At 43.2% G+C, this 19837-nt stretch overlaps 1 protein-coding gene across 3 annotated transcripts in view; it reads right to left on the bottom strand.

The window, feature by feature from the left end:
- Positions 1-19837, bottom strand: part of TMEM131 (transmembrane protein 131) — a 220372-nt gene that overhangs the window by 12585 nt on the left and 187950 nt on the right. For all 3 annotated transcript variants that reach the window (XM_081833431.1, XM_081833432.1, XM_081833433.1), the window contains 5 exons: positions 19485-19670; positions 18569-18727; positions 17563-18152; positions 7087-7262; positions 3488-3609 (listed from right to left, as the gene is read on the bottom strand). In XM_081833431.1, coding sequence (XP_081689557.1) covers positions 3488-3609; positions 7087-7262; positions 17563-18152; positions 18569-18727; positions 19485-19670 — 1233 coding nt within the window. The remainder of the gene's footprint in view (positions 1-3487; positions 3610-7086; positions 7263-17562; positions 18153-18568; positions 18728-19484; positions 19671-19837) is intronic.

The raw sequence follows: 19837 nt of genomic DNA, 5'->3' as shown, positions 1-19837 counted from the left end.
TCCCAGGAAATGATTTTTTGAAATGAACTTGTGGGAGTATGGTAGGATGTGGCTGCACAGGCAGAGACCATGACTGAGACACTGCTCTGGCTTTATCAACACCTATTTATAAGAAAACAGGTTCCTCAACATTTCAGGATTGGGTCTTGTAGCCCAGAGATAACATAACATCCCAATAATAGTGACAATATTTAAAGACTAATTTTTGATAAAGCAAATGTGAACTAAGCCCACAGATTTTATTAATCTTAGAATATCAGTGTTTTGGCTTACTGATATATGGAACAGACATTTATTCCCAATCACATAAAGCTTTCAAAAGAAGATGATAATACATATATGCCTTATTAGTGGTATCTCTTTTTAAGAGTGTATCTATACCCTTCAGATTGTAGAACCAAAGAGTAACACACAGCATTTCTGAGGTGACAGGAGTTTTGGGTACCACTAATGTTAGGACTGGCAGTGATTTTACCTGAGTGACAGACTGTCATAACTCAGTGTAGACAGAGAGTGGCTCTATTCAGAGAGGTCATGTTTCTGGTTATTAAAAAAGCCAGTCTTTGTATGATCTCCCTGATACATGGAATTTAAGAAACAAAACAGAGGATCACAGGGGAAGAGAGGGAAAAATAAAACAAAACAAAATCAGAGAGGGAGACAAACCGTAAGAGACTCTTAGTAAACAAACTGAGGGTTGCTGGTAGGGGGCATAGGGTAACTGGGTGATGGACATTAAGGAGGGCACTGGGTATTACATGAGACTGATGAATCACTGAACTCTACCTCTGAAACTAATAATACATTATATGTTAATTAACAATTTAAATAAAAAAAAGAATATATGGTCTACTCCTTGTGAAAACAAAAACAAAAACAAAAAAGTCTTTGTTTAACTCCATATTTGAGTGATGTACTAATGAATTCTGACTCTTTTAATACTTTTATCCAACTGAGTTTGGGAAAACACAAAACAAGATTGGTGAGTTTAAAGAGATTAGATTAAGGAGATCAGAAGAGTAAGGTTGCATACGGATTTCGCCAGTTACAAAAGACAATTTTAAAAGACAATTGAGAGGACACTACTTACACCGTCTTGCTGGTAACGATTTTTTCTCTTAACTAGGACATGATTATCCTTATAACTGTCCCTTGACAGAGAGCCAGTAGAGAATGGGCTCCTGTAGCTTTCTGTTAACCAGAGAACTCGAAATCCGTACAGTTGGTGGCATTCAAGGAAATCTTTTATAAAATGTTCAAAATCAAATCCGCTAATGGTCAACTTATTTATTTATTTATTTTTTTAAAGATTTTATTTATTTATTTGCGAGAGAGAGAATGAGAGACAGAGAGCATGAGAGGGAGGAGGGTCAGAGGGAGAAGCAGACTCCCTGCCGAGCAGGGAGCCCGATGCGGGACTCGATCCTGGGACTCCAGGATCATGACCTGAGCCGAAGGCAGTCGCTTAACCAACTGAGCCACCCAGGCGCCCGGTCAACTTATTTTATAAAAAAAAATCAGAATACTGTAGAAGAGGAAAAGGGATGAGGGTAAAAATGAACATGTAGTATTTGTATAAGAAATAGTATGTCTCTGAGCTCAGGCATCGAGGCTAATACACAGTGCAGAATGGGTAAAAGTCCTCTGTGGAATGGTTTTGCTATGGTAATTCTGCTAATGGTCAGTTTATTTCATAAAAATTTGGAATATAACAGAAGTCAGTGGAAAAGAGATGAAGGTAAGAATTAACATGTACTATCTGTTTTAAAAAATTATGTCTGACAGCTCGGGCATCAAGGCTAATCATGCAGATTTGGCAAAAGTCACCTACAGAACAGTTTTGTTACGATAATTCTTAGAAGGTTGGTTTTTAAATTTGTGATAAGAATTACAGCATGATTGTCTATTCTCACAAGATCTCCATGAAAACTACGGTTTTTCATAATTTGTGTTTTTTAGCCCCATTTACTTAAGAATCTGATTAATCACCTAAGCCTGAAAAAGACCTAGAAGAATAATCCCTAATCACTAGAGTATTATTCCAGTCCTGGGGTGCCAGAATGCTGTTAGCACTAATTAGTGCCTCAGGTTGATTTCTCTCAGGAGAGATCCAAGTGTATCAACCATTACTCCACTTGACATTGATTCTAGCTGGGTCAGATTGTTCGCAGCAAACTGTGGGATTGGATCCAATAAAAATTTGCACATAAGAGTGAATTTTAGGTATAAATATTCCATTAGTAATTAATGACTGCCATATGCTGTATTATTTCATAAATTCAGGGACGAGGTTTCATTTCACTATAGTTAACACCTAATTTCTCAGAAGCTGTTGGTTCTATGGAAGACACTGCCTGTGCCTGAGTTAAGCCGTCTAGGGAAAGACTCCAGTTTATTGGTGTTTCTGGAAAGCTCACGTATTAGTCCCAGAATCAGAGTAAAACTGATCTTCCAAAAATGTAAGGCCAATTCGAATGATAACAATGCTTTCCTTTAGTAATTTATACCCAATTCCTTCAACTTCCTAGGTCAATGTGCACTTATCACACAAGAAGGTAAATACCAGCTTACATGCTGATGGCCATTTTATATGATCAACTATGAAGGGCATGGACAATGCTAAAACTAAAATTAGCTTATTTGGTAGATCTAAGGTTTAATGAAAGTAACCTTAGTTAATGACCTAACAGTTCAACTCCTTCATTTACTTGAGGAAACATTCTGCAGCAAGCCTTCCCTGTGGGGCCCACCAGAATCCTGTTCCATGGTGACTGGAATGGAGTTATTTCCTAGTTAATTCTTGTTGATAGAGGATATCTGCCCTGAGTTTGTTTTTTTTTTTTAATGAGAGAGTGAGAAAGGAAGAAGGGGAGGGGCATAGGGAGAGAGAGGGAAAGAATCTCCAGCAGACTTCCCGCTGAGCGCAGAGCCCGACTCCGGGCTTGATCCCAGGACCCTGAGATCATGACCTGAGCTGACACCAAGAATTGGACGCTTGACACCAAGAATTGGACACTTGACTGACTGAGCCACCCAGGTGCCTCTGCCCTGTGCATTTTTCAGGTAAGAATAAATTTTTTCAAGTTTTATGGCACAAAAGTCTAGAACCCAATTGCAGCTCTAGGTTAGTGAACAGAGTCAGAGCTCTTTTTGAGAAAAGTTATGCTCCTACCTGTGGTTAAACCATCAAGGTCACCTTTGTACAGAACTGGAATGGCTCTCTGCCTGGGAACAAATTACCAACCTAAAATTTCATCCTATATTTTCATAAGAAGTCATTAACTCTGCCTTTTCCATGTCTGACATCAGCAGCATGTGGTCCCCAGTCAACACCAGGCATCAGAAAAGACCCGAGAGGAACACAATGCAGTCATGGCTTTTGCTGCAGAAATCCCATAGTAACCAACTCACCACAAAAACATGACCTGATTGCACCAGTCATTTCTTATGGATACCTGATTTCTCTGCATACATTTATTTTTCTTACCTGGGTTTCACATCTGTTGGGATTTCTTTCTTTAAGAGTTTTCTGCTTTTTTGCTTCACTTGAGACATTTCATTTTCATGTTTTTCAGGCATGGCTTGTTTTCCCTTTTGCTTTTCTGTATCCTGTAAAAAAATGTACACTTAATCGCTGAGAAGGACTCATAAAAATGAGTGATACAGTCCTAGATGAAGGCAGAGACACAAAACCAAGGATGTAGCAGATGCAACACGTTGTATGTTTAAAAACAATAAACTCCTTTCTATCTTTACTGTAGTTCTGCCAATTTTTTAGCCTTTGATTTATAGTAATTTACGTTTGGGCGAGCCCGTGTTATAAAGAGTGTTATTTTATTTATCCTGACATCCTGCCTGGGGTGGGTGGTGCCAGCGGCCGCAGCAAATTGGTAGCTTCTCATTTTTAAGCACCGGGTGAGAAAACCTTGCTCTTTTACAAGAAAAGTCAGCCTGGAGTACAATATAAAGTCCTATCCTTCTGGCAATGTTGCTAATCCTAAGTACAGGTAAAATCCAGGGCAAGAAAGCAGTGCAGGCAGCAGTAAGTGTTCTCACACCTGTTCACGAAGGGTTCCCGAGCGACACTGTGACTGTGAAAGTGTTACGGTGGGTTTAATGCTATCCATTCACCGTCAACGAGAGGGGCTTCGTTATTCATTCACTCACTCAACTGACACTTACTGGTCACCCACTTGGTGCTAGGCAGTGCAGGCCCACAGGGCCCCAGCCCTTTCCCCGAGGACTGTGAAGTCTAGCAGGAGGCAGATGCATACGACGGCTGGAGGTGAACTTGTACCCTGGTGGAGAACTATTCACGGGCTCTGACCAGAGCAGAGAAGGACTGTCTTACCTGGCCTGAGTGTGAAGCCTGCACTGAGGTCACACTTAAGCTGCACCTTAGAGCTGTGCTATGTCGCTGGTCTGTCCACTCTGGTTTCTTCCGGTCCCTGACTGGGTAAGTACGGAAGCCGCACTTAGGCACGTTTACAGTAAGTCCACACTGTTGTGGCATCCAGGCATGAGACCAGTGCACTTGTCTCCCAAACAGGGCATAGATCTGTTCAGGTCTCACTGAACTCGCTGGGGAGTTGCATGTGGAATGGGTGTGTACTACTTATGTGTGGTAGGACCACCTATACGACAGATTGGAAAGAAAAAACACACTGGTTCTTCATCACACATGGCTGGAGCAGCACCATGTGCAATGATGCACTGAGGCTAATCAGGGGTACGGACAGGGGAAGGACATGCTCAGCAGAATGGCACAGCTGTGGGTATGGGAGGAGTTACTGGCACTAGGTAAATGAGACGCTACCCAGCTTCACTATTTATGGACATTAAGGCAACTTGGGTTTTAATAGGTCACATCAGGTCAATCTATTTAATTGTCAGGAGTGAATAACCAGAGAAAGGGCTAACCCACACTCCTGCCCACCTTTTAAGACTGAGTTATTCAGGGAGTACTTCTCGAACACTTGACTCATCAAGGACTTTGTATACCATGAGCTCTTTGAGGACAAGGAGATGGTCTTTTTGTCCTCTGTTGTTTCCCAAGCACAAGGTCTGGCACTCAGGTGCTCAGTACCTATTTTTTTTTCATTTTAAGTTGCCTTAAAAAAGATTTTGAGTACAGCTGATGCAAATATTACGTAAGGTTCAAGTGTACAGCATAGTGATTCAACACCTCTATATGTTATGCTGTGCTCATCACAAGTGTAGCTCCCATTGGTCACCATACAACGCTACTGCGGTATCATTGCCTACATTCCCTATGCTGTGCCCTTCATCCCTGGGACTTACTCAGTGCACAACTGGAAGCCTGTATCTCTCACTCCCCTTCACCCATTTTGCCCATTCCCCCTACCCACCTCCCCTCTGGCCACCACCAGTTTGTTCTCTGTATTTGTGGGTCTGATTCTGCTTTTTGTTTGTTTTGTGTTTTAGATTCTACACATGTGTGAAAGCAGGTGGTATTTGTCTTTCTCAGTCTGACTTTTTTCACCTGGCATAACCTCCTCCATCCATGCTATCACAAATAGCAAGAGTTCATCCCTTTTTAATGGCCGTGTAGTATTCCACTCAAGCCTTCCTTTTTGAATGAATGGGTAGAAGAAGGTTGGAAAAGCCATCTATGGGATAGTGACCTGTCAAGTCTGTTATCTAGTTAGGAACAAAACACACACAACTGGCAAACAAATCAGTCACCAAGAAATAAAAGCACACAAACTATATGCAAGAGCACTGAGGACGACGACTAAACACCGATCAGAAGGGAGGAGAGCGGGCATGAAGGCCGCATGGAGTCTGTGCTGTGTCTGTAAGAAACAAATGGTGGGGAAGGAGATGGAAGGAGCAGGAGGAAGCGAACGGAGAGGGGAGAATGATGCCAGGGGGTGCACAGAGAATGGTGGCAGATGGGGTCAGCTGGAGAGAAGCGTTAGGAGAAAAGCCAGAAGGGCAGGAAAAGAAGTGAGGAAACGTGAAGAAAGCCTGCCCTGAAAATGCTTTCCAAATGCTTATTCATATCATTGAAACTGCTGGGATTCCACTCAAAACCGAAGATGGCATTCTGCTTCTCTGAAGGAAACTGTTAGAAAGGATATAATACAGTATAGAAGTCCAGTACTATGCACTGTACTGAGGGCGTACAGAGCATCCCACCAAATGTGAAGGACGTGAAGGGGAAGGGAGCTGACAAGAAAAATAAGTCACATGTAAATTTCATTAAAAAATTAACATATGCAGATGATGCTGTTAGATATCTTTAAGAAATGGTTCCTTAGGTCACTAGATTAGAACTGAAAAAGAAATTCGGGCCTAGATTATTAAAGGCTATATTAGGATCATATTAAATTTGGAATACAGTTATCTCAAAATAAAAATGCCAAAATAGAACTATGCCCTCACTTTTCTGCATAGCACTTGTAACTCACACTCTCAGACCTGCTCACAACGGTAACTTTACCTTCCATTTACCTACTGCCACTAAGCAGCGGGCATTCTGCAGTATTATTTGACACTGGTGACTACCCTGAGAGCGGAGGACTTTGAGAAGCGAGGCGGCTTTCTTGATGTAATGTGTGCTGAGCTGGGTCCCCAGTTCTGAGTGACCACTGATGTGTGGCGTCTTTCCCTGGGCCACCTTCCCCTCCAGGACAGTCACTGCCCAAACTGTGGGAGGAGTGAGCAGCTACTGAAGGCCGCTGTACCAGCAGCAATAAGACAGGAAAAGTCCCATATAATGAAAACGGTCTAGGTCCTTCTCATCCTCTTTTAAGACTTAAAATTTGAAATAAATTTCATGAGCCAGAGTAGTTACTATTCCAGAGAGTCCCTAAGTTTCAAGCCGTGTTTCCAATTTCTAACTACTTCACTTTACCAACATGCTTGCCGGTGTTGTTGCCTGGGGGATATGAAGACCTCCATCCTAGGGGCTGTGACTGTTCAGGCATGCCTGTGCACACGGGGAAGGACTCCCCAGAGCATGCGCCTACGTAAGAGATAAAAGCCCGATCTAGGAGAGAGTCTCTTGCGAGCTGCAGGGGGCACTTCCTTCTCTTGTCTGTCTATGGGAGCCCATCATACCTCCTTGAGGAGAGGCTCTGTGTCAGGGTTGGAGGTCTCTGTGGTGGTGGAGGAGCTGTCGTCATCAGCCAGGGAGTCTTTCAGATCATCTTCCTGTGGCTTTCCCTTTCCCTTCTTCTCCTTTTCTTCTTGCTTCTTAGGTGGTTTCACCTTGCGCTGAAGAGGTTTTCCTTTCCCTGGGGATGGAAATCAAAGTAAAGTAACTTCTTGATGTTTTAAATAGCTCAGAAAACACAGCCATTATAGCTTTTCTCCAAGAGGCTGGACTCTTTCTCATTAGTGAAGGTTTCTTTCTCTACTTTATTTCTTCTCTAATTAAAACTTTCCAAATCATGTTTGACTTTCTTTTATTATTAACATATAATGTAGTATTTGTTTCAGGGGTACAGGTCTGTGATTCATCAGTCTTACACAGTTCACAGCGCTCACCATAGCACATACCTCCCCAGTGTCCATCACCCAGCCACATGTTTGACTTTTTGATGAGAATATTTGTAAAAATCAATTTTGTTGAGGCATAATTTATGTACAGTAAGATAAACCCATTTTAAGTGTACAGTTCAATGATTTTGGGCAAACTTAGTAGTTTTGACAAATCTACGTCTGTCTTAGAATACTTTTTGATAGCCCCAAGGATGATGTAGCTTTGAAAAATCACACAAGAGAAAACCAGACATCCTTTCAAATCTGTTTGGAGATGGAAGCCTGAAGGTGACACAGGATAATAAGCCCTCGTACATCACCCAAGGGGTGCTCAGAGGCCTGGGGGCAGAGCCATGATGGCTGAGTCCAAATCCTGGCTCTCCCTAACCAGGTGCACATTCTTGGCCTCCCATCTGTAAGCTAGGAGAGACAACACCTCATAGGGTTGTAATAAGGAATTGCATAAAGCCCTCAGAGCAGTGGCCGGCACATAAACACCACGGAATGTTCTATATGGACAGAGTGAGACAGAGCTCTAGAAAGCCTACTATTTTAAAAGATGTGGATGCTCCCAAGACAAATGAAAAACCAACCCACAACATATCTGAGTGCCCACTACTTCCCAGGCAGCATTCCATGTCCTGGGAATTCAGCAGTAGCACTGACGACATAACCCTTGCCCTCACCGAGCTTCCATTCTAGGCTGCATTAGGCAACAGCAGAGAAATCCCTGGATTCCAGCACCTGCGCAATCACCTGGGTGGGCAGGCAGGGTAAAGCTGCAGAAGCCACATAAGCCTCAGTTGAACCTATTCTCTATACGCCATTTAAAAATACATCCTTTTGATAATGGGAGCTTAAACAAGTTATTTAAATCCTAACGTTTCCTGGCCACTGTTAATTATTGCCAGAAAATCAAACTTTGGCATCTAAACAGGGGTTGGCAAACTGTGGCCCATGGATGAAATCTGCCCTGTGGCCTGTTTTGTTTGGCTTGTGAGGGGAGAATGATTTTTTTGTTTTTTAGTGATCGAAAAAAAGAAACAAAGAAGAATATATGACAGAGACAGACCACGCCTCACCTATTTACTGTCTGGCCCTTTACAGAAAACCTTTGCTGGGCCTGATCTAGAAAAAGAACAGGTAAAACTCTGACTGGATTTTAGGAATGTCATTTTGTCATTTACTTTCACACTGATTCCAGGAGGTAATAAACTTGAAACCACAACTGGGACATTAAGTCTCAAAAATTGAGAAGCCTTTGTTTTAGCAGGAGACTGCCCAGTGGTTTAATTATAACAGCTTCCAATCCACCCTGACTGCCTGGAGCTCCTTTCTGCCATGGCAAATGGGACGGAGCCTGTATGGCTCTGGCCCCATGAGCCCCCAGAATTCTCAGCCTTACTGATCTCTCCATCCTCAGTGCCTTGCATGGTGCCCAGCACATGGCAAGTGCTCAGCCAGTGTCTGCCAAGCTGTACAAGTTGGTTTTGTGCCTTTGTAAACCCTGAAATACTCCTACAGTGTGACCTGCTCTGAGATTTGCCGCCCCAAGTCTGGAAGCTTATCCCGTATCTCACACTTTCACGAGTAACATATCAAGGTTTGAATCCAAAGTCGGTCTTCATCGCCAACTGTGATTCCATTTATAGCACATTCTTGAAATGACATATTATAGGAATGGAGATTAATCGTTGCCAGGGGTTAAGGAAGGGAGAGGAGTCGGAGGGAAGTGGGTGTGGCTAGAAAAGGACACACAAGGATCATTATGGTGATATAAATGTTCTGTATCTTGACTAGATCAGTAACAGGTATAACTCGGAGATATTGCAGGTTTGGTTCCAGACCACCACAATAAAGTGAGTCAAATAAATTTTGTGGTTTCCTAGTGCATATGAAAGTTATCTTTACACTATACCGTCACCTATTAAGTGTGCAACAGCATTATATCTAAAAAAAAAAAACCACAACGTCCATATCTTAATTATTACTAAAAAATGCTAACCATCATCTGAGCTTTCAGTGAGTTGTAATCACTGATCACAGATCACCAAACAAATTTAATAATAATGAAAAAGTTCAAAATATTGTGAGGATTGCCAAAATGGGACACAGAGACATGAAGTGAGCAAATGCTACTGGAAAAATGCTGCCATAGACTTGTTCAGTGTAGGACTGCCACAAGCCGTAAGAAAACGCAGTTATCTGCGAAGGGCAATAAAGCCAGGCACAGTAAGATGAGGCATGCCTGAATCCTGGTTGTGATATTGTACGGTTGACTAAGTTATGTCCAGTTGGTGGTTGCTACGCTTGCTCATAAAAGTGGTCAGAATGAAACAGTTTTCCATTGCTTTAGAACCCAATTAAGTGTATTTTTTCTAATAATTGATTAGATACAAAACTCTTTATTGGCAAAAGCCACTTGTCTTTATCCGCAGGGTACCTTGGGGCTGACCTGTGTGTACAGGAACATAAGGCAGGCTGCTAAATATTTGTGACAGGGTACCATCTGCATCTTACAGATCTAGCATCTTTAGTCAACAGTAAAGTCCTAAGCCTCATCAAATAATCCAACTATGAGCACTATATACATACTGTAGTCACCATGAGCGCTGCGCACATGGGTGAGGCTGAGCGTACATCTATATGAAGAACATTCCCATATTCTCTCCAATAAAGACAAAATGCCCATTCAATTAATCAGTGTCCTCAGATTGAAGCTGGAATTCAATGCTAGCAAAGTCCGTTTTTTTTTCAGATGCACTTTCAGGCTTCCTCTTCCTGCACGAGAACTATAGAAAAATGTTTTACTTTGGTCCTCGTGTGAGGAACTATGCTGCTCAACTGAACACTTAATGGTAACAACTCAGTTTTTTCTAGGTTTCTGATGAGAGAGCACCATAATTAAAAACAAACAGATAAAACACCAAAAACTCCTTTTTTGTCTTTTATTCACTGTTTTACACAGGCTTTAATAATTTAAACCACCACCAATTATTTTAAGGAGGCAAAGTATAAATTATAAATTTAAAGCATACATCCTATTCATTTACTTTTTGTCTTCACGAAGGAGTGAATAAATGAATTTGTAATCAACTTGTCTGCGCAAGCTGCTTTGGCTGTCTCTCTCCCACTTTTAGGTCATTGTATTAATTTCTATCCAAAAGAATTGCTTCAGGAAAGTTTCCATTAGCTTTGAGCAAATGGTTTCTCTGAATATGTGCAGTTCCTGGCTGCAGTGGGCCCAAGGTAGGCCATGTCACATCAGCTGTAACATCTGACTAGACTCTCTAGAGAAGCACGAATTCTGGCAGAAGTTGTCTTCCTCCTCATGTTTTGGCTGCTAAAATGGTCTAAATGAGGCCAATTTACTAGGTCAGTACTTGTCATGCAAATTTACTTCCCCACATAATAACTTTGTATGAGCATGTTAAATGAAAACATACCAAAAAATGCATATGGAAAAAACTCTTCAGGAGTTCTTTAAGCTAAAGCAAATACTGTTTTCAAAATTTCACAGCAATCATATTATTCTTTCTGATTAAGTTCTGTGCTTAGATTGTGAAGATGACTTGTTTAGCTCAATGCAAGTTAGAAAAGAAGTCCTATTAAGTGAGATAATTTTACTTCTAACGCAGGGAAGGAATTAATAATGAGTTTGTAAGAACACCCATACTCTTTTTGTTGTAGCTTTTCTGGTACCTTTATAAGGTTTTATATACCATCTGTGGTACTAAGCAGAACCAGTAAGGTACCCAGGACTAGGAAAAAAGGCCTGCACCACCAAAACTTTATAGTACACAGAATTCAATTATGTAGGGGTTTCATAAAATTATTACACTCATTTTGGATTTGTTTATTCTAGAAACCAAGTATCACCAATATTCAAAAGCACACAACTACAATTTAATATTGGGAGAGGATAGCTTCTGTCCTATCTAGGCATTTCCGTCCACTCCCTTTAAGGGCAACTCCTTGTCTGCCCAAAAACCACTAGAAGGACCGGTGCCCGCCTCCCAAGGACATTCCCTGGTTACATTCACTAGTGGCTTAACACACGTTATCCCAATCATCTGTGGACCTTGTTGAATGCAGAGTCTGATTCAGCATTCTGGGTTGGGGTCCACAATTCTACATTTCTTTTTTTTTTTTTTTAAGATTTTATTTATTTATTTGAGAGAGAGAGAATGAGAGACAGAGAGCATGAGAGGGAGGAGGGTCAGAGGGAGAAGCAGACTCCCTGCCGAGCAGGGAGCCTGATGCGGGACTCGATCCCGGGACTCCAGGATCATGACCTGAGCCGAAGGCAGTCGCTTAACCAACTGAGCCACCCAGGCGCCCCACAATTCTACATTTCTAAAGGCCCCAGGTGATGTAACTATTGCTGGTCCCTGGGTCACAACTTTGGGTAGCAAATACTACCAATATTGCTCCCCTTGTGCTGATACTAGCCCTTCTCTCGGCTCACTCAGGTCCACTTCTCCACCCTATTGGGCAAATCAGGTTAGATTTCTCCAAGGACTGGTTACCTTTGCCTTTGGGACAATATATAGTAGTGGAGGAGGGAGTGGAAAGCTTATCAACCAAGCCTCAGGCTTCACCAATACTTGGCAGATGCCCTGCTTTTGGAGGGAGGCGAGTTTAGGGTAGATTTTATAATGCTAGCTCTGAATCTAGTCTGTTTCCTTGCAGATAGCCTGGAAGGCAGATCAGATCCATGCACCCAGAACCCTCTACGTCTGTGACAACTGCATACACACTACATTCCTACACACTGCCTGGCCTCACCACTGTACCCTGCAGGTCTCCCAGTCCTCCCTGAGGAGCCTGACACGAGCCTCATGGACTTCCTCTGACCCTCAACGTCCTATCACCTGGGCTCCAGGTCTTGTATGGGTCAGGTCAGTCATCTCTCATCAGGACCTCTGAAATCCAAAAAGCTCTCCTAGTTTTTCTCCCTCATTTAGAAACAAAACTTGATGCCTCAACTCTTGGTAGTACAACTGAAGCTGCTGAAATGAAGTTAGTCTTATGACTCATATGGTACACGCACTGCATGCCTTTCCAGAATCTGAATTCCCAAACATGTGAGGCTTCCAGAGGGTTGTGTAAGGGACTGCAGACCTATAGCTCTGTGGCCTCACTGTTGCTAATGGGCTTTACTTTCACACCCCATTTCCAAGGCTGCACTTAAGAACCTGTCACCACCCAGAATCGCCTTTCCTCTGAAGCCTTGCAGTCTCAGGTCGCACTTGCAGACCAGTCTCCTGTCCTTCCCTTGCTTCCACCATCCCTGCAGCTGGATGTGTTGGATCTCCCACCCCTTGACTGTCCATGTTCTCCCTGTTTGTGGGGCTCCTTCTGGCCTGAGGTCCTTCTCTATCCTGCAAGTTCTGCACCGTCTGGCATATGCATCTCTGTCCTGCCAGCAACCCCCGTGGCATTCTCACCCCTGGTCTTTTTGCCACCCCCGCCCTGCAGAAGTCCGACAGTGCTGTAATCCAACTCCCCAGCTTGCACTCCTCACCCTTGGGCTGCAGTGGAGCATGGAGAAAGAGGGCAAAAGTGTGCGGAGTGCCACCGCGACCCTCGGCGGGGTCCCCATGCTACCTGAGGGGCTGCTCTGCACATCCAGCTCACATGTCCCATGGACTCCCAGTCCACAGAAATGTGAGTTCAGTGGAACCAGACTACTCCAAACTGTTTCCTGTTTCTACCCTCCCACTTCACCCCTCAGTCCCAGCAGCTGTGACTTCGCCTCCAACAGAAGCTCCTCGGACTCCCTGTACCCCTCTTCGGCTCTACCCATTCATCTGCATCCACATGCCTGTGGAATGAGTGTCCTATCTTTTATACTCTACTGAATTGGGTCCCACCCCACCCACCTCCTTGGGCATTTGCTTCTCTTCTTTTTGGAGGTGGCAGGACAGTGTAGTTACAAGCTGAGGGCTTAGAATCAGGCCTGGGCATGGCCTCCCATATCTGCCCGCTGCAACCTTTCTTTCTGGACTGGGCTTCTAACTGGAGACACAGGGTCACAGCAATGCCAATCACCAGGGTGCACGAGGCATGTGCAGTCAGGCCTGGAACGTTAGTGTTGACCACCATCATTGTTCTCAGCTCTACTGGCTTTTTGTCCTTCACTCATAGATATTTCCAAACACCGTGCTACCCATTTTTTTCATTAAAAATACTACCACACAATATATTCATCCCGGGGCACCTGGGTGGCTGAGTTGATTAAGTGTCCGCCTTCGGCCCAGATCATGATCTCTGGGTCCTGGGATTGAGCCCCACATTGGGCTTCTTGCTCAGCGGTGAGTCTGCTTCTCTCACTCTCTCACTCCCTCTGCCCCTCCCCACTGCTCGTTCTCTCTCTCAGATACATAACTAAAATCTATAAAAAAATATATTCATCCCCCACTTTTTTTTTTTTTTTTTGGTTAAAAGTTAAAGAGCATGGAAACTACAGAGTAAAGAGTAAATGCCCCCTTTCACTTGCCCCCAAACGCATACCCTGAGAAGTGGCCACTATTAACAGTCTGATGTGAAAAAGTACTCACACCACTGTAACCTGGTTTCTAGTCCTATCACTTCACAGCAACTATCTGGCCAAGGTCAAGTAATGTCCTAGCTGCCAGGCTCTGTACAGCTCTGTTCTACCTCTGCTTCTTCTGGCCTTGCTGGGATACAGCGACCACATCTTCTACCTGCTTTCCATCACACTGTCTGCTGGCCTTCTCCTTGCTGGCCCTGCTCTCAGGATTCTGTCTTTAGCCCCGTTTGTCCCATTTCTCACCCTTAAGACTATGTTCTAGGCAGACATTAGTGCCAGGGTGTTCCACAGCTCCCTTCAACTCAGCAGGCTGAAGATGGTGTGGCTCCTAGCAGGAGCTACATCCCACAGTGTAGGTAGTAGCTATCTTCTCCACTTTAAAGAGAACAAATGGGGGATCACAGAAGTAAATTTCACACAGTCACACAGTTAGGAAGGGGCAGAGCCATGATTCAATCTGGGCCTGCCTTACGGCTGAGCCTCACCTCATGACCGTGTGCCACTCTGCATCTCCCAATCCTAGATAAAGCTGCCCCTCACGCTACCAAAGCCAGAAATGAGCATGGCTGCAGATTCCACCATGTCTTCAGTTAATGCAGATACTGACGAGTGACTGCACTAGGTTCAGAGCTTCCTTGGGTTTTAACCCTCAATCCGACAATGGCCTCTGTCCAGTCCCTAGGAGTCTGTATTGCAGGGGAAGAAACCAAACAAGTATAGAGTCTAATGACTGCCCAGCTTTACGAGGCCCTGCTCAGGCCAGCTCTGAACAGAGGGCATTTCTGGGTGCCATCTTCCACGAGGAGCAGTGACAGGAGGAATGACTAGGGAAATGGCTTGATGGCCTACAATCTAGGCAAGATCTCGGGAGATCATATTTATTTGAAGAGAAGTCACTCTGAGCAGTCTCCAAAAGCCAGGAATTACATAAGCTCATTATAAGGTAGACTTTTTGTCTGAGATACTGGGTACGGTCAGGAGGAACAGGGTGCTTCTGAAAACAGAAGGTTCATATTTAACATGAACATGACTACCTACAGGGGCCTGGGGTAAGCTTTAAGAGCTTATAAAGGTTCTGCCCAGCTAAAATCCTATGGTTTTATGACATACTACTATTTTGCAACCTGGAGATCAATGCCCACCTTTTAAAGTTCATTTAAGAGGCTAGTTTTCCATATGTATGTTATACTTCAATAAAAATACTTGCTAAAAAAAAAAATTAAAGATTTTGTTTCCTTCCTTCTTTCCAAACAGCAGCAGTTATCCTTATAACAAGTAGAATGGCCACTCATGTGATGCCTGGAATCACTGTGTCCTCATGGGTTCAAGAATCACTAACGATGTGGTGGTACCCATACTCCATCATTAAATATCTTTCAGTAGGTTGACTCTAGGACCACTGTGATAATTAAAATCATTTTTAAAATTTTAATATTTATGTTCCAGATAAATGACCCTGAAAATAAAAATGGACCTATCACACTGATTTTAGTGGACTATCTTAGGCACAGGCAGTGAGGCATTCAGTTTTGACTGCCAAATTCTTTCTGGTAAGAAATGATAATATACATTTATTTTATTCATGCCCTCAATATGGGCAAAACTGATTATGTAACTTGATCTAATAAAAAGAACTTTAAGGATTCATTTAATATTACTTATGAAAATTACCCTAAAATAAATAAGCTCTATTAATAATGAGTTAGCAAAAAATACATTTCTCTGGAAAAAGTTAAATAATATTCAAGACATTTTACTATTTTGCAAATCCAAATGCATGTAATTCTAAGAGGACTCTATGTAACTAGTTTTCATATCAGGGACTAGGAAATTCTCTAACAGAAAACTCCTGGACTCTGGGAACATTGGGTTTCTTCTGGTCTCTCAGGACGGCCAACTTCCCTGTTCCCTGTGTAAACGAAAGGCAAAAAACCTCCCTGGTACACCAGTGAGGGGGTTCCTGAAACAGGCTTGGAATAATGTGTAGTGGCAGGACTGCTACGGGAGAGAGAGGAAGATGCAAAAAGTTCAGGCTGTAAAGGGATTAAATTGAAATAGAGCTACAGGCTGTTTACTGGTTTTTATATTTTGATTTTGGGAGTTACCAAATAGCCTACCTCTGTGTATGTGTATGTCATGTCTAAGATAAATCCCAGTGCACCCCCCCTCCCTCCTGGTGTTTATGCTCTGTGGAATTCTCTTTCCTGGAGTATGGGCCAGACCACATTTCTGATGAGAACACTACAAAAGTGATGTGATGTCACTTCCAAGATTAGGTCGTTAGGGACTGTGACTTCTGTCCTGCTAGCTTGTTCTCTCTCTTGCCTCTAAGCTTCCTTGCTCCGGTGAAGCCAACTGCTTTAAAGTGCCCTATGGAGAGGACCCATGAGGCTGGTGGCCACAGCCAGCAATGAACTGAGATCCTCAGTCCAACAATCTATGAAAAACTGAATTGTGCCATCAACTACCTGAGTGAGCTTGGAAGCAGATCCTCCTCCAGTTGAACCTTAAGATGACCTCAGCCCAGGCAACACCTTGACTGCAGTCTTGCAACCCAGAGAACCCAGCTAAGCTGCACCCAGATGCCTGACCCACAGCAACTCTGAGATAGTAAGTGTGGGCATTTTAAGTGACGACGTTTTGGGATAATTTGTTACTGAGAAATAGGTAGCTAATCCAGCACACAGAACTCCAAAGCAGGGATCAGCAAACTTTTTCCGTAAAGACATAGATAGTAAATATTTTCAGGTTTGTGGCCATTATGGTCTCTTGCAGCTATTCAACTTTGTTGTTATAGCATGAAACTAGCCATAGACAATATGGAAATGAATCAGCATGTCTATGTTCCAATAAAACTTTATTTATGAAAACACGTGGTGATTTGGCTCTCTGGCTGTAGTTTGCCAGCCCCTGCTCTAAAGTACAGGTTCTGTGGAAATATTATTTTTTAAAGATTTTATTTATTTGAAAGAGTGAGAGAGAGCATGAGGAGGGGGAGAGGCAGATGGAGAGGGAGAGGGAGACTTTCCTGCTGAGCAGGGAGCCCGACGCGGGGCTCTATCCCAGGACCCTGGGATTGTGATCTGAGCCCAAGGCAGACGCTTAACGACTGAGCCACCCAGGCGCCCCAGAAATATTATTTTTGAGTTAAAATGGATGGGTCTCCATTTCACCATTGTATTAAAAATTAGTTTAACAATTAAAAAAAAAAGCTCAACCTATCACAACACAATAATCACAGACGGTTGAAAAAATGGAAAGAGATGTCCAATAAATTTCTAAATTTGATAAATAACCTAAGAAGTTCAAATATTTTTTATGATAAATGGATACCTCTCTATTTGCATCAGATACGGAAAAGCTTAAGTCCAAACTGGAGGTGAATTTGAGCCAGAAGAACACTTACTAAATCAGCTGCTTCTACCACAGCTCCTTAATTATGCACCCGCCTTCCCCGCATACATCACGCTTTTCTGACAGTGAGAACGGAGGATTACCTTTGCTTTTTGACAACGGTGACGGCGGCTGCTCTGTAAACACTTCTAGGGGTGGGGAGTCTTGGTGGTCGAAGTCTTTGTCCATGGCTTCTATGAGACTGGTGATGTCCGAGTCCTCCGAGCTGTGCCTTGTGCTGCCGGCCCGTTCTGGGTGGGAAGGGTGCGAGAGCGGGGCGGGTGACAGCCTCCCGAGCTGCGGTTCCTGGTGCTGAGGCCCCGGCGGCGGCGGCGGGGGCGGGGGCGGGGAGTGCTGCTCCAGCGGGCTGTGGGCATGGTGCTGACTGCCGTGCTGGCTCTGCTTGGCTCCTCTGGACTTTCTGCCCGCGGCATGACCTTGGGCCACTGTGTTGGAATCTAAGACAAGGGGGCTTGCTTTGCTAGCAGACTGCGCAGAAGTCCTGCCAGAGGTACTGGAGCTGTTTTTCGCTCTGACGTTTTCCACGTCAGCTGAGTTTCTACTGCTGTGACCGCTGTGTGGGTGCACCGGTGGGCCACACTGCTTGTGACTCCCTCCACTGGGTCGGGACGACGAGCCGCCTGCTCCACAGAACCCCCTACTGTGACCGGGGTCACAGCTGAGTGTGTTCAAGCTGCAAAAAGGACCAACCGCAGATCAGTAAATAGCAACTTACAAAATCTAATATGAAAAAATTTTTATCTCATCAAGATAGCCACAAGAGAGATATGTACTCTAAGGAAAAAAAAAAACCCAGCAAGAAATAGGGATACTTTCCACAATTTTATAGGGTCTATTCTATCTGAAAATTTAGGAATCAAGTCAGTGATCTAACTAAGAATATTTCAACCCTCACCAACACAATAAAAACATGGGATCAGCTCTGAGTTCTAGCAGAGAAGAGAGCTGTACACAAGAGATTATGAAGTAATTAGAATTAAGATTTCTTCCCCCTTGAGCAAAGATGAAAAGAAAAACTTATTTTTTCTTTTAACTACATCAGCCACATTTATGTATACTAGAGACTTTATTTCCAGCATGTGAACATACTTTCCTTCAGATGAAATACCAACGATTCTCCTGAGATCAAATGGTCTTCCCACATCAAAGGGTGGGTTCGAGGCCTCAAAGGATAGTCGCCTTCGAAATGGCTCCCAAATTCCTTGAGCTTCTAAATAGGCTGTTCCAATTACCAAGAGAAACAGTGCACTGTAGGGGCACAGAAGGTGGAGAGTTGGGATTCATTTGTTAGTGCAAGAGTAACAAAATCTGATATTAAAGACAGAGTTTCTTGGTAAAGTACAACAGGATATAAAAAACAGGGATGCCTGCACGCTCATTTTTATAGAATGCCAACTTACATGGAGGCTTATATAGAGGAAATAATTACTTGTATCAGGACAGACACCTGGAGGATACTTTTCCTCTTACCAAGAAGCTTTTACCTTGCGGTTTTAACTCTCCAGACCAACTCTTTTTCCCTTAAAGGATGTGTGGGGTAACCATGTAAATTTAGAGGCACGTGTATCAGATTCTCCAAAGATATAAATATACTGAAAAAAAGATGAGGTTGCCGAGGATTCAAAAAATATTCCTCACATTTCATGCTGCTTAGGTCTGTTTAAAAAAAAGTATCATATAATGTTGAGTAAGTTACCTATGCCCAAATCAAGTAACGTTACCTGGCAAATTATGAGTGGTTTTTTCCCTTTAAGAAATTAACGCGTACTTAATTTGTGTAAGAAATTTTAAAGGTAGAAGACTTTTGCTTATTGTATATGCCACTCAAGTGGGGTTCAGTTCTGACTGCTCCCACTACTAGATGCAGGCTTGATCAAGGCAAAAAGGTCTGTTCTGTTTGCTGATAGATTCCCAGCATTCACAACAGTGACTGGCACACCATGGGCATGCGAGGAACAGTGTCAAGTGATGCCTGAATACCAACCTCAAAAGAAGACACAAATACCTCATGATTCCTGAGATGATGATGTACAGAGCCAGCTCCCAGTTGGGTCTGGGTAGGGCTTCCGCACAGGTTGCTAACATATGGTATGGAAGGGATGCATTCAATACAAATACAAATTCAGAGCCACTGGTTGTTATAAACTTCAGTTCACGAATAACTCTAGAAGCTGTGAAATCAGGAGTAAACCTGAAACAGAAGAGTGGCAGTCAGACTAGTTTTAAAAATACACCACGGTAGTTTACATATAATATCAGTCCCACACACCTTTGAAACCTAACAGAGAATTTTAGAGTTTGGTACTTTTTTTTTTTTTTTAGTTTTTAATTTTATTATGTTATGTTAGTCACCATACA

The sequence above is a fragment of the Leptonychotes weddellii genome, chromosome 10, assembly GCF_054177405.1.
Source record: "Leptonychotes weddellii isolate Sample4059 chromosome 10, ASM5417740v2, whole genome shotgun sequence".
Lineage (NCBI taxonomy): Eukaryota > Metazoa > Chordata > Mammalia > Carnivora > Phocidae > Leptonychotes > Leptonychotes weddellii.
Note: the sequence above shows the minus strand (reverse complement) of the source record. Positions and strands in the feature narration are given on the sequence as shown.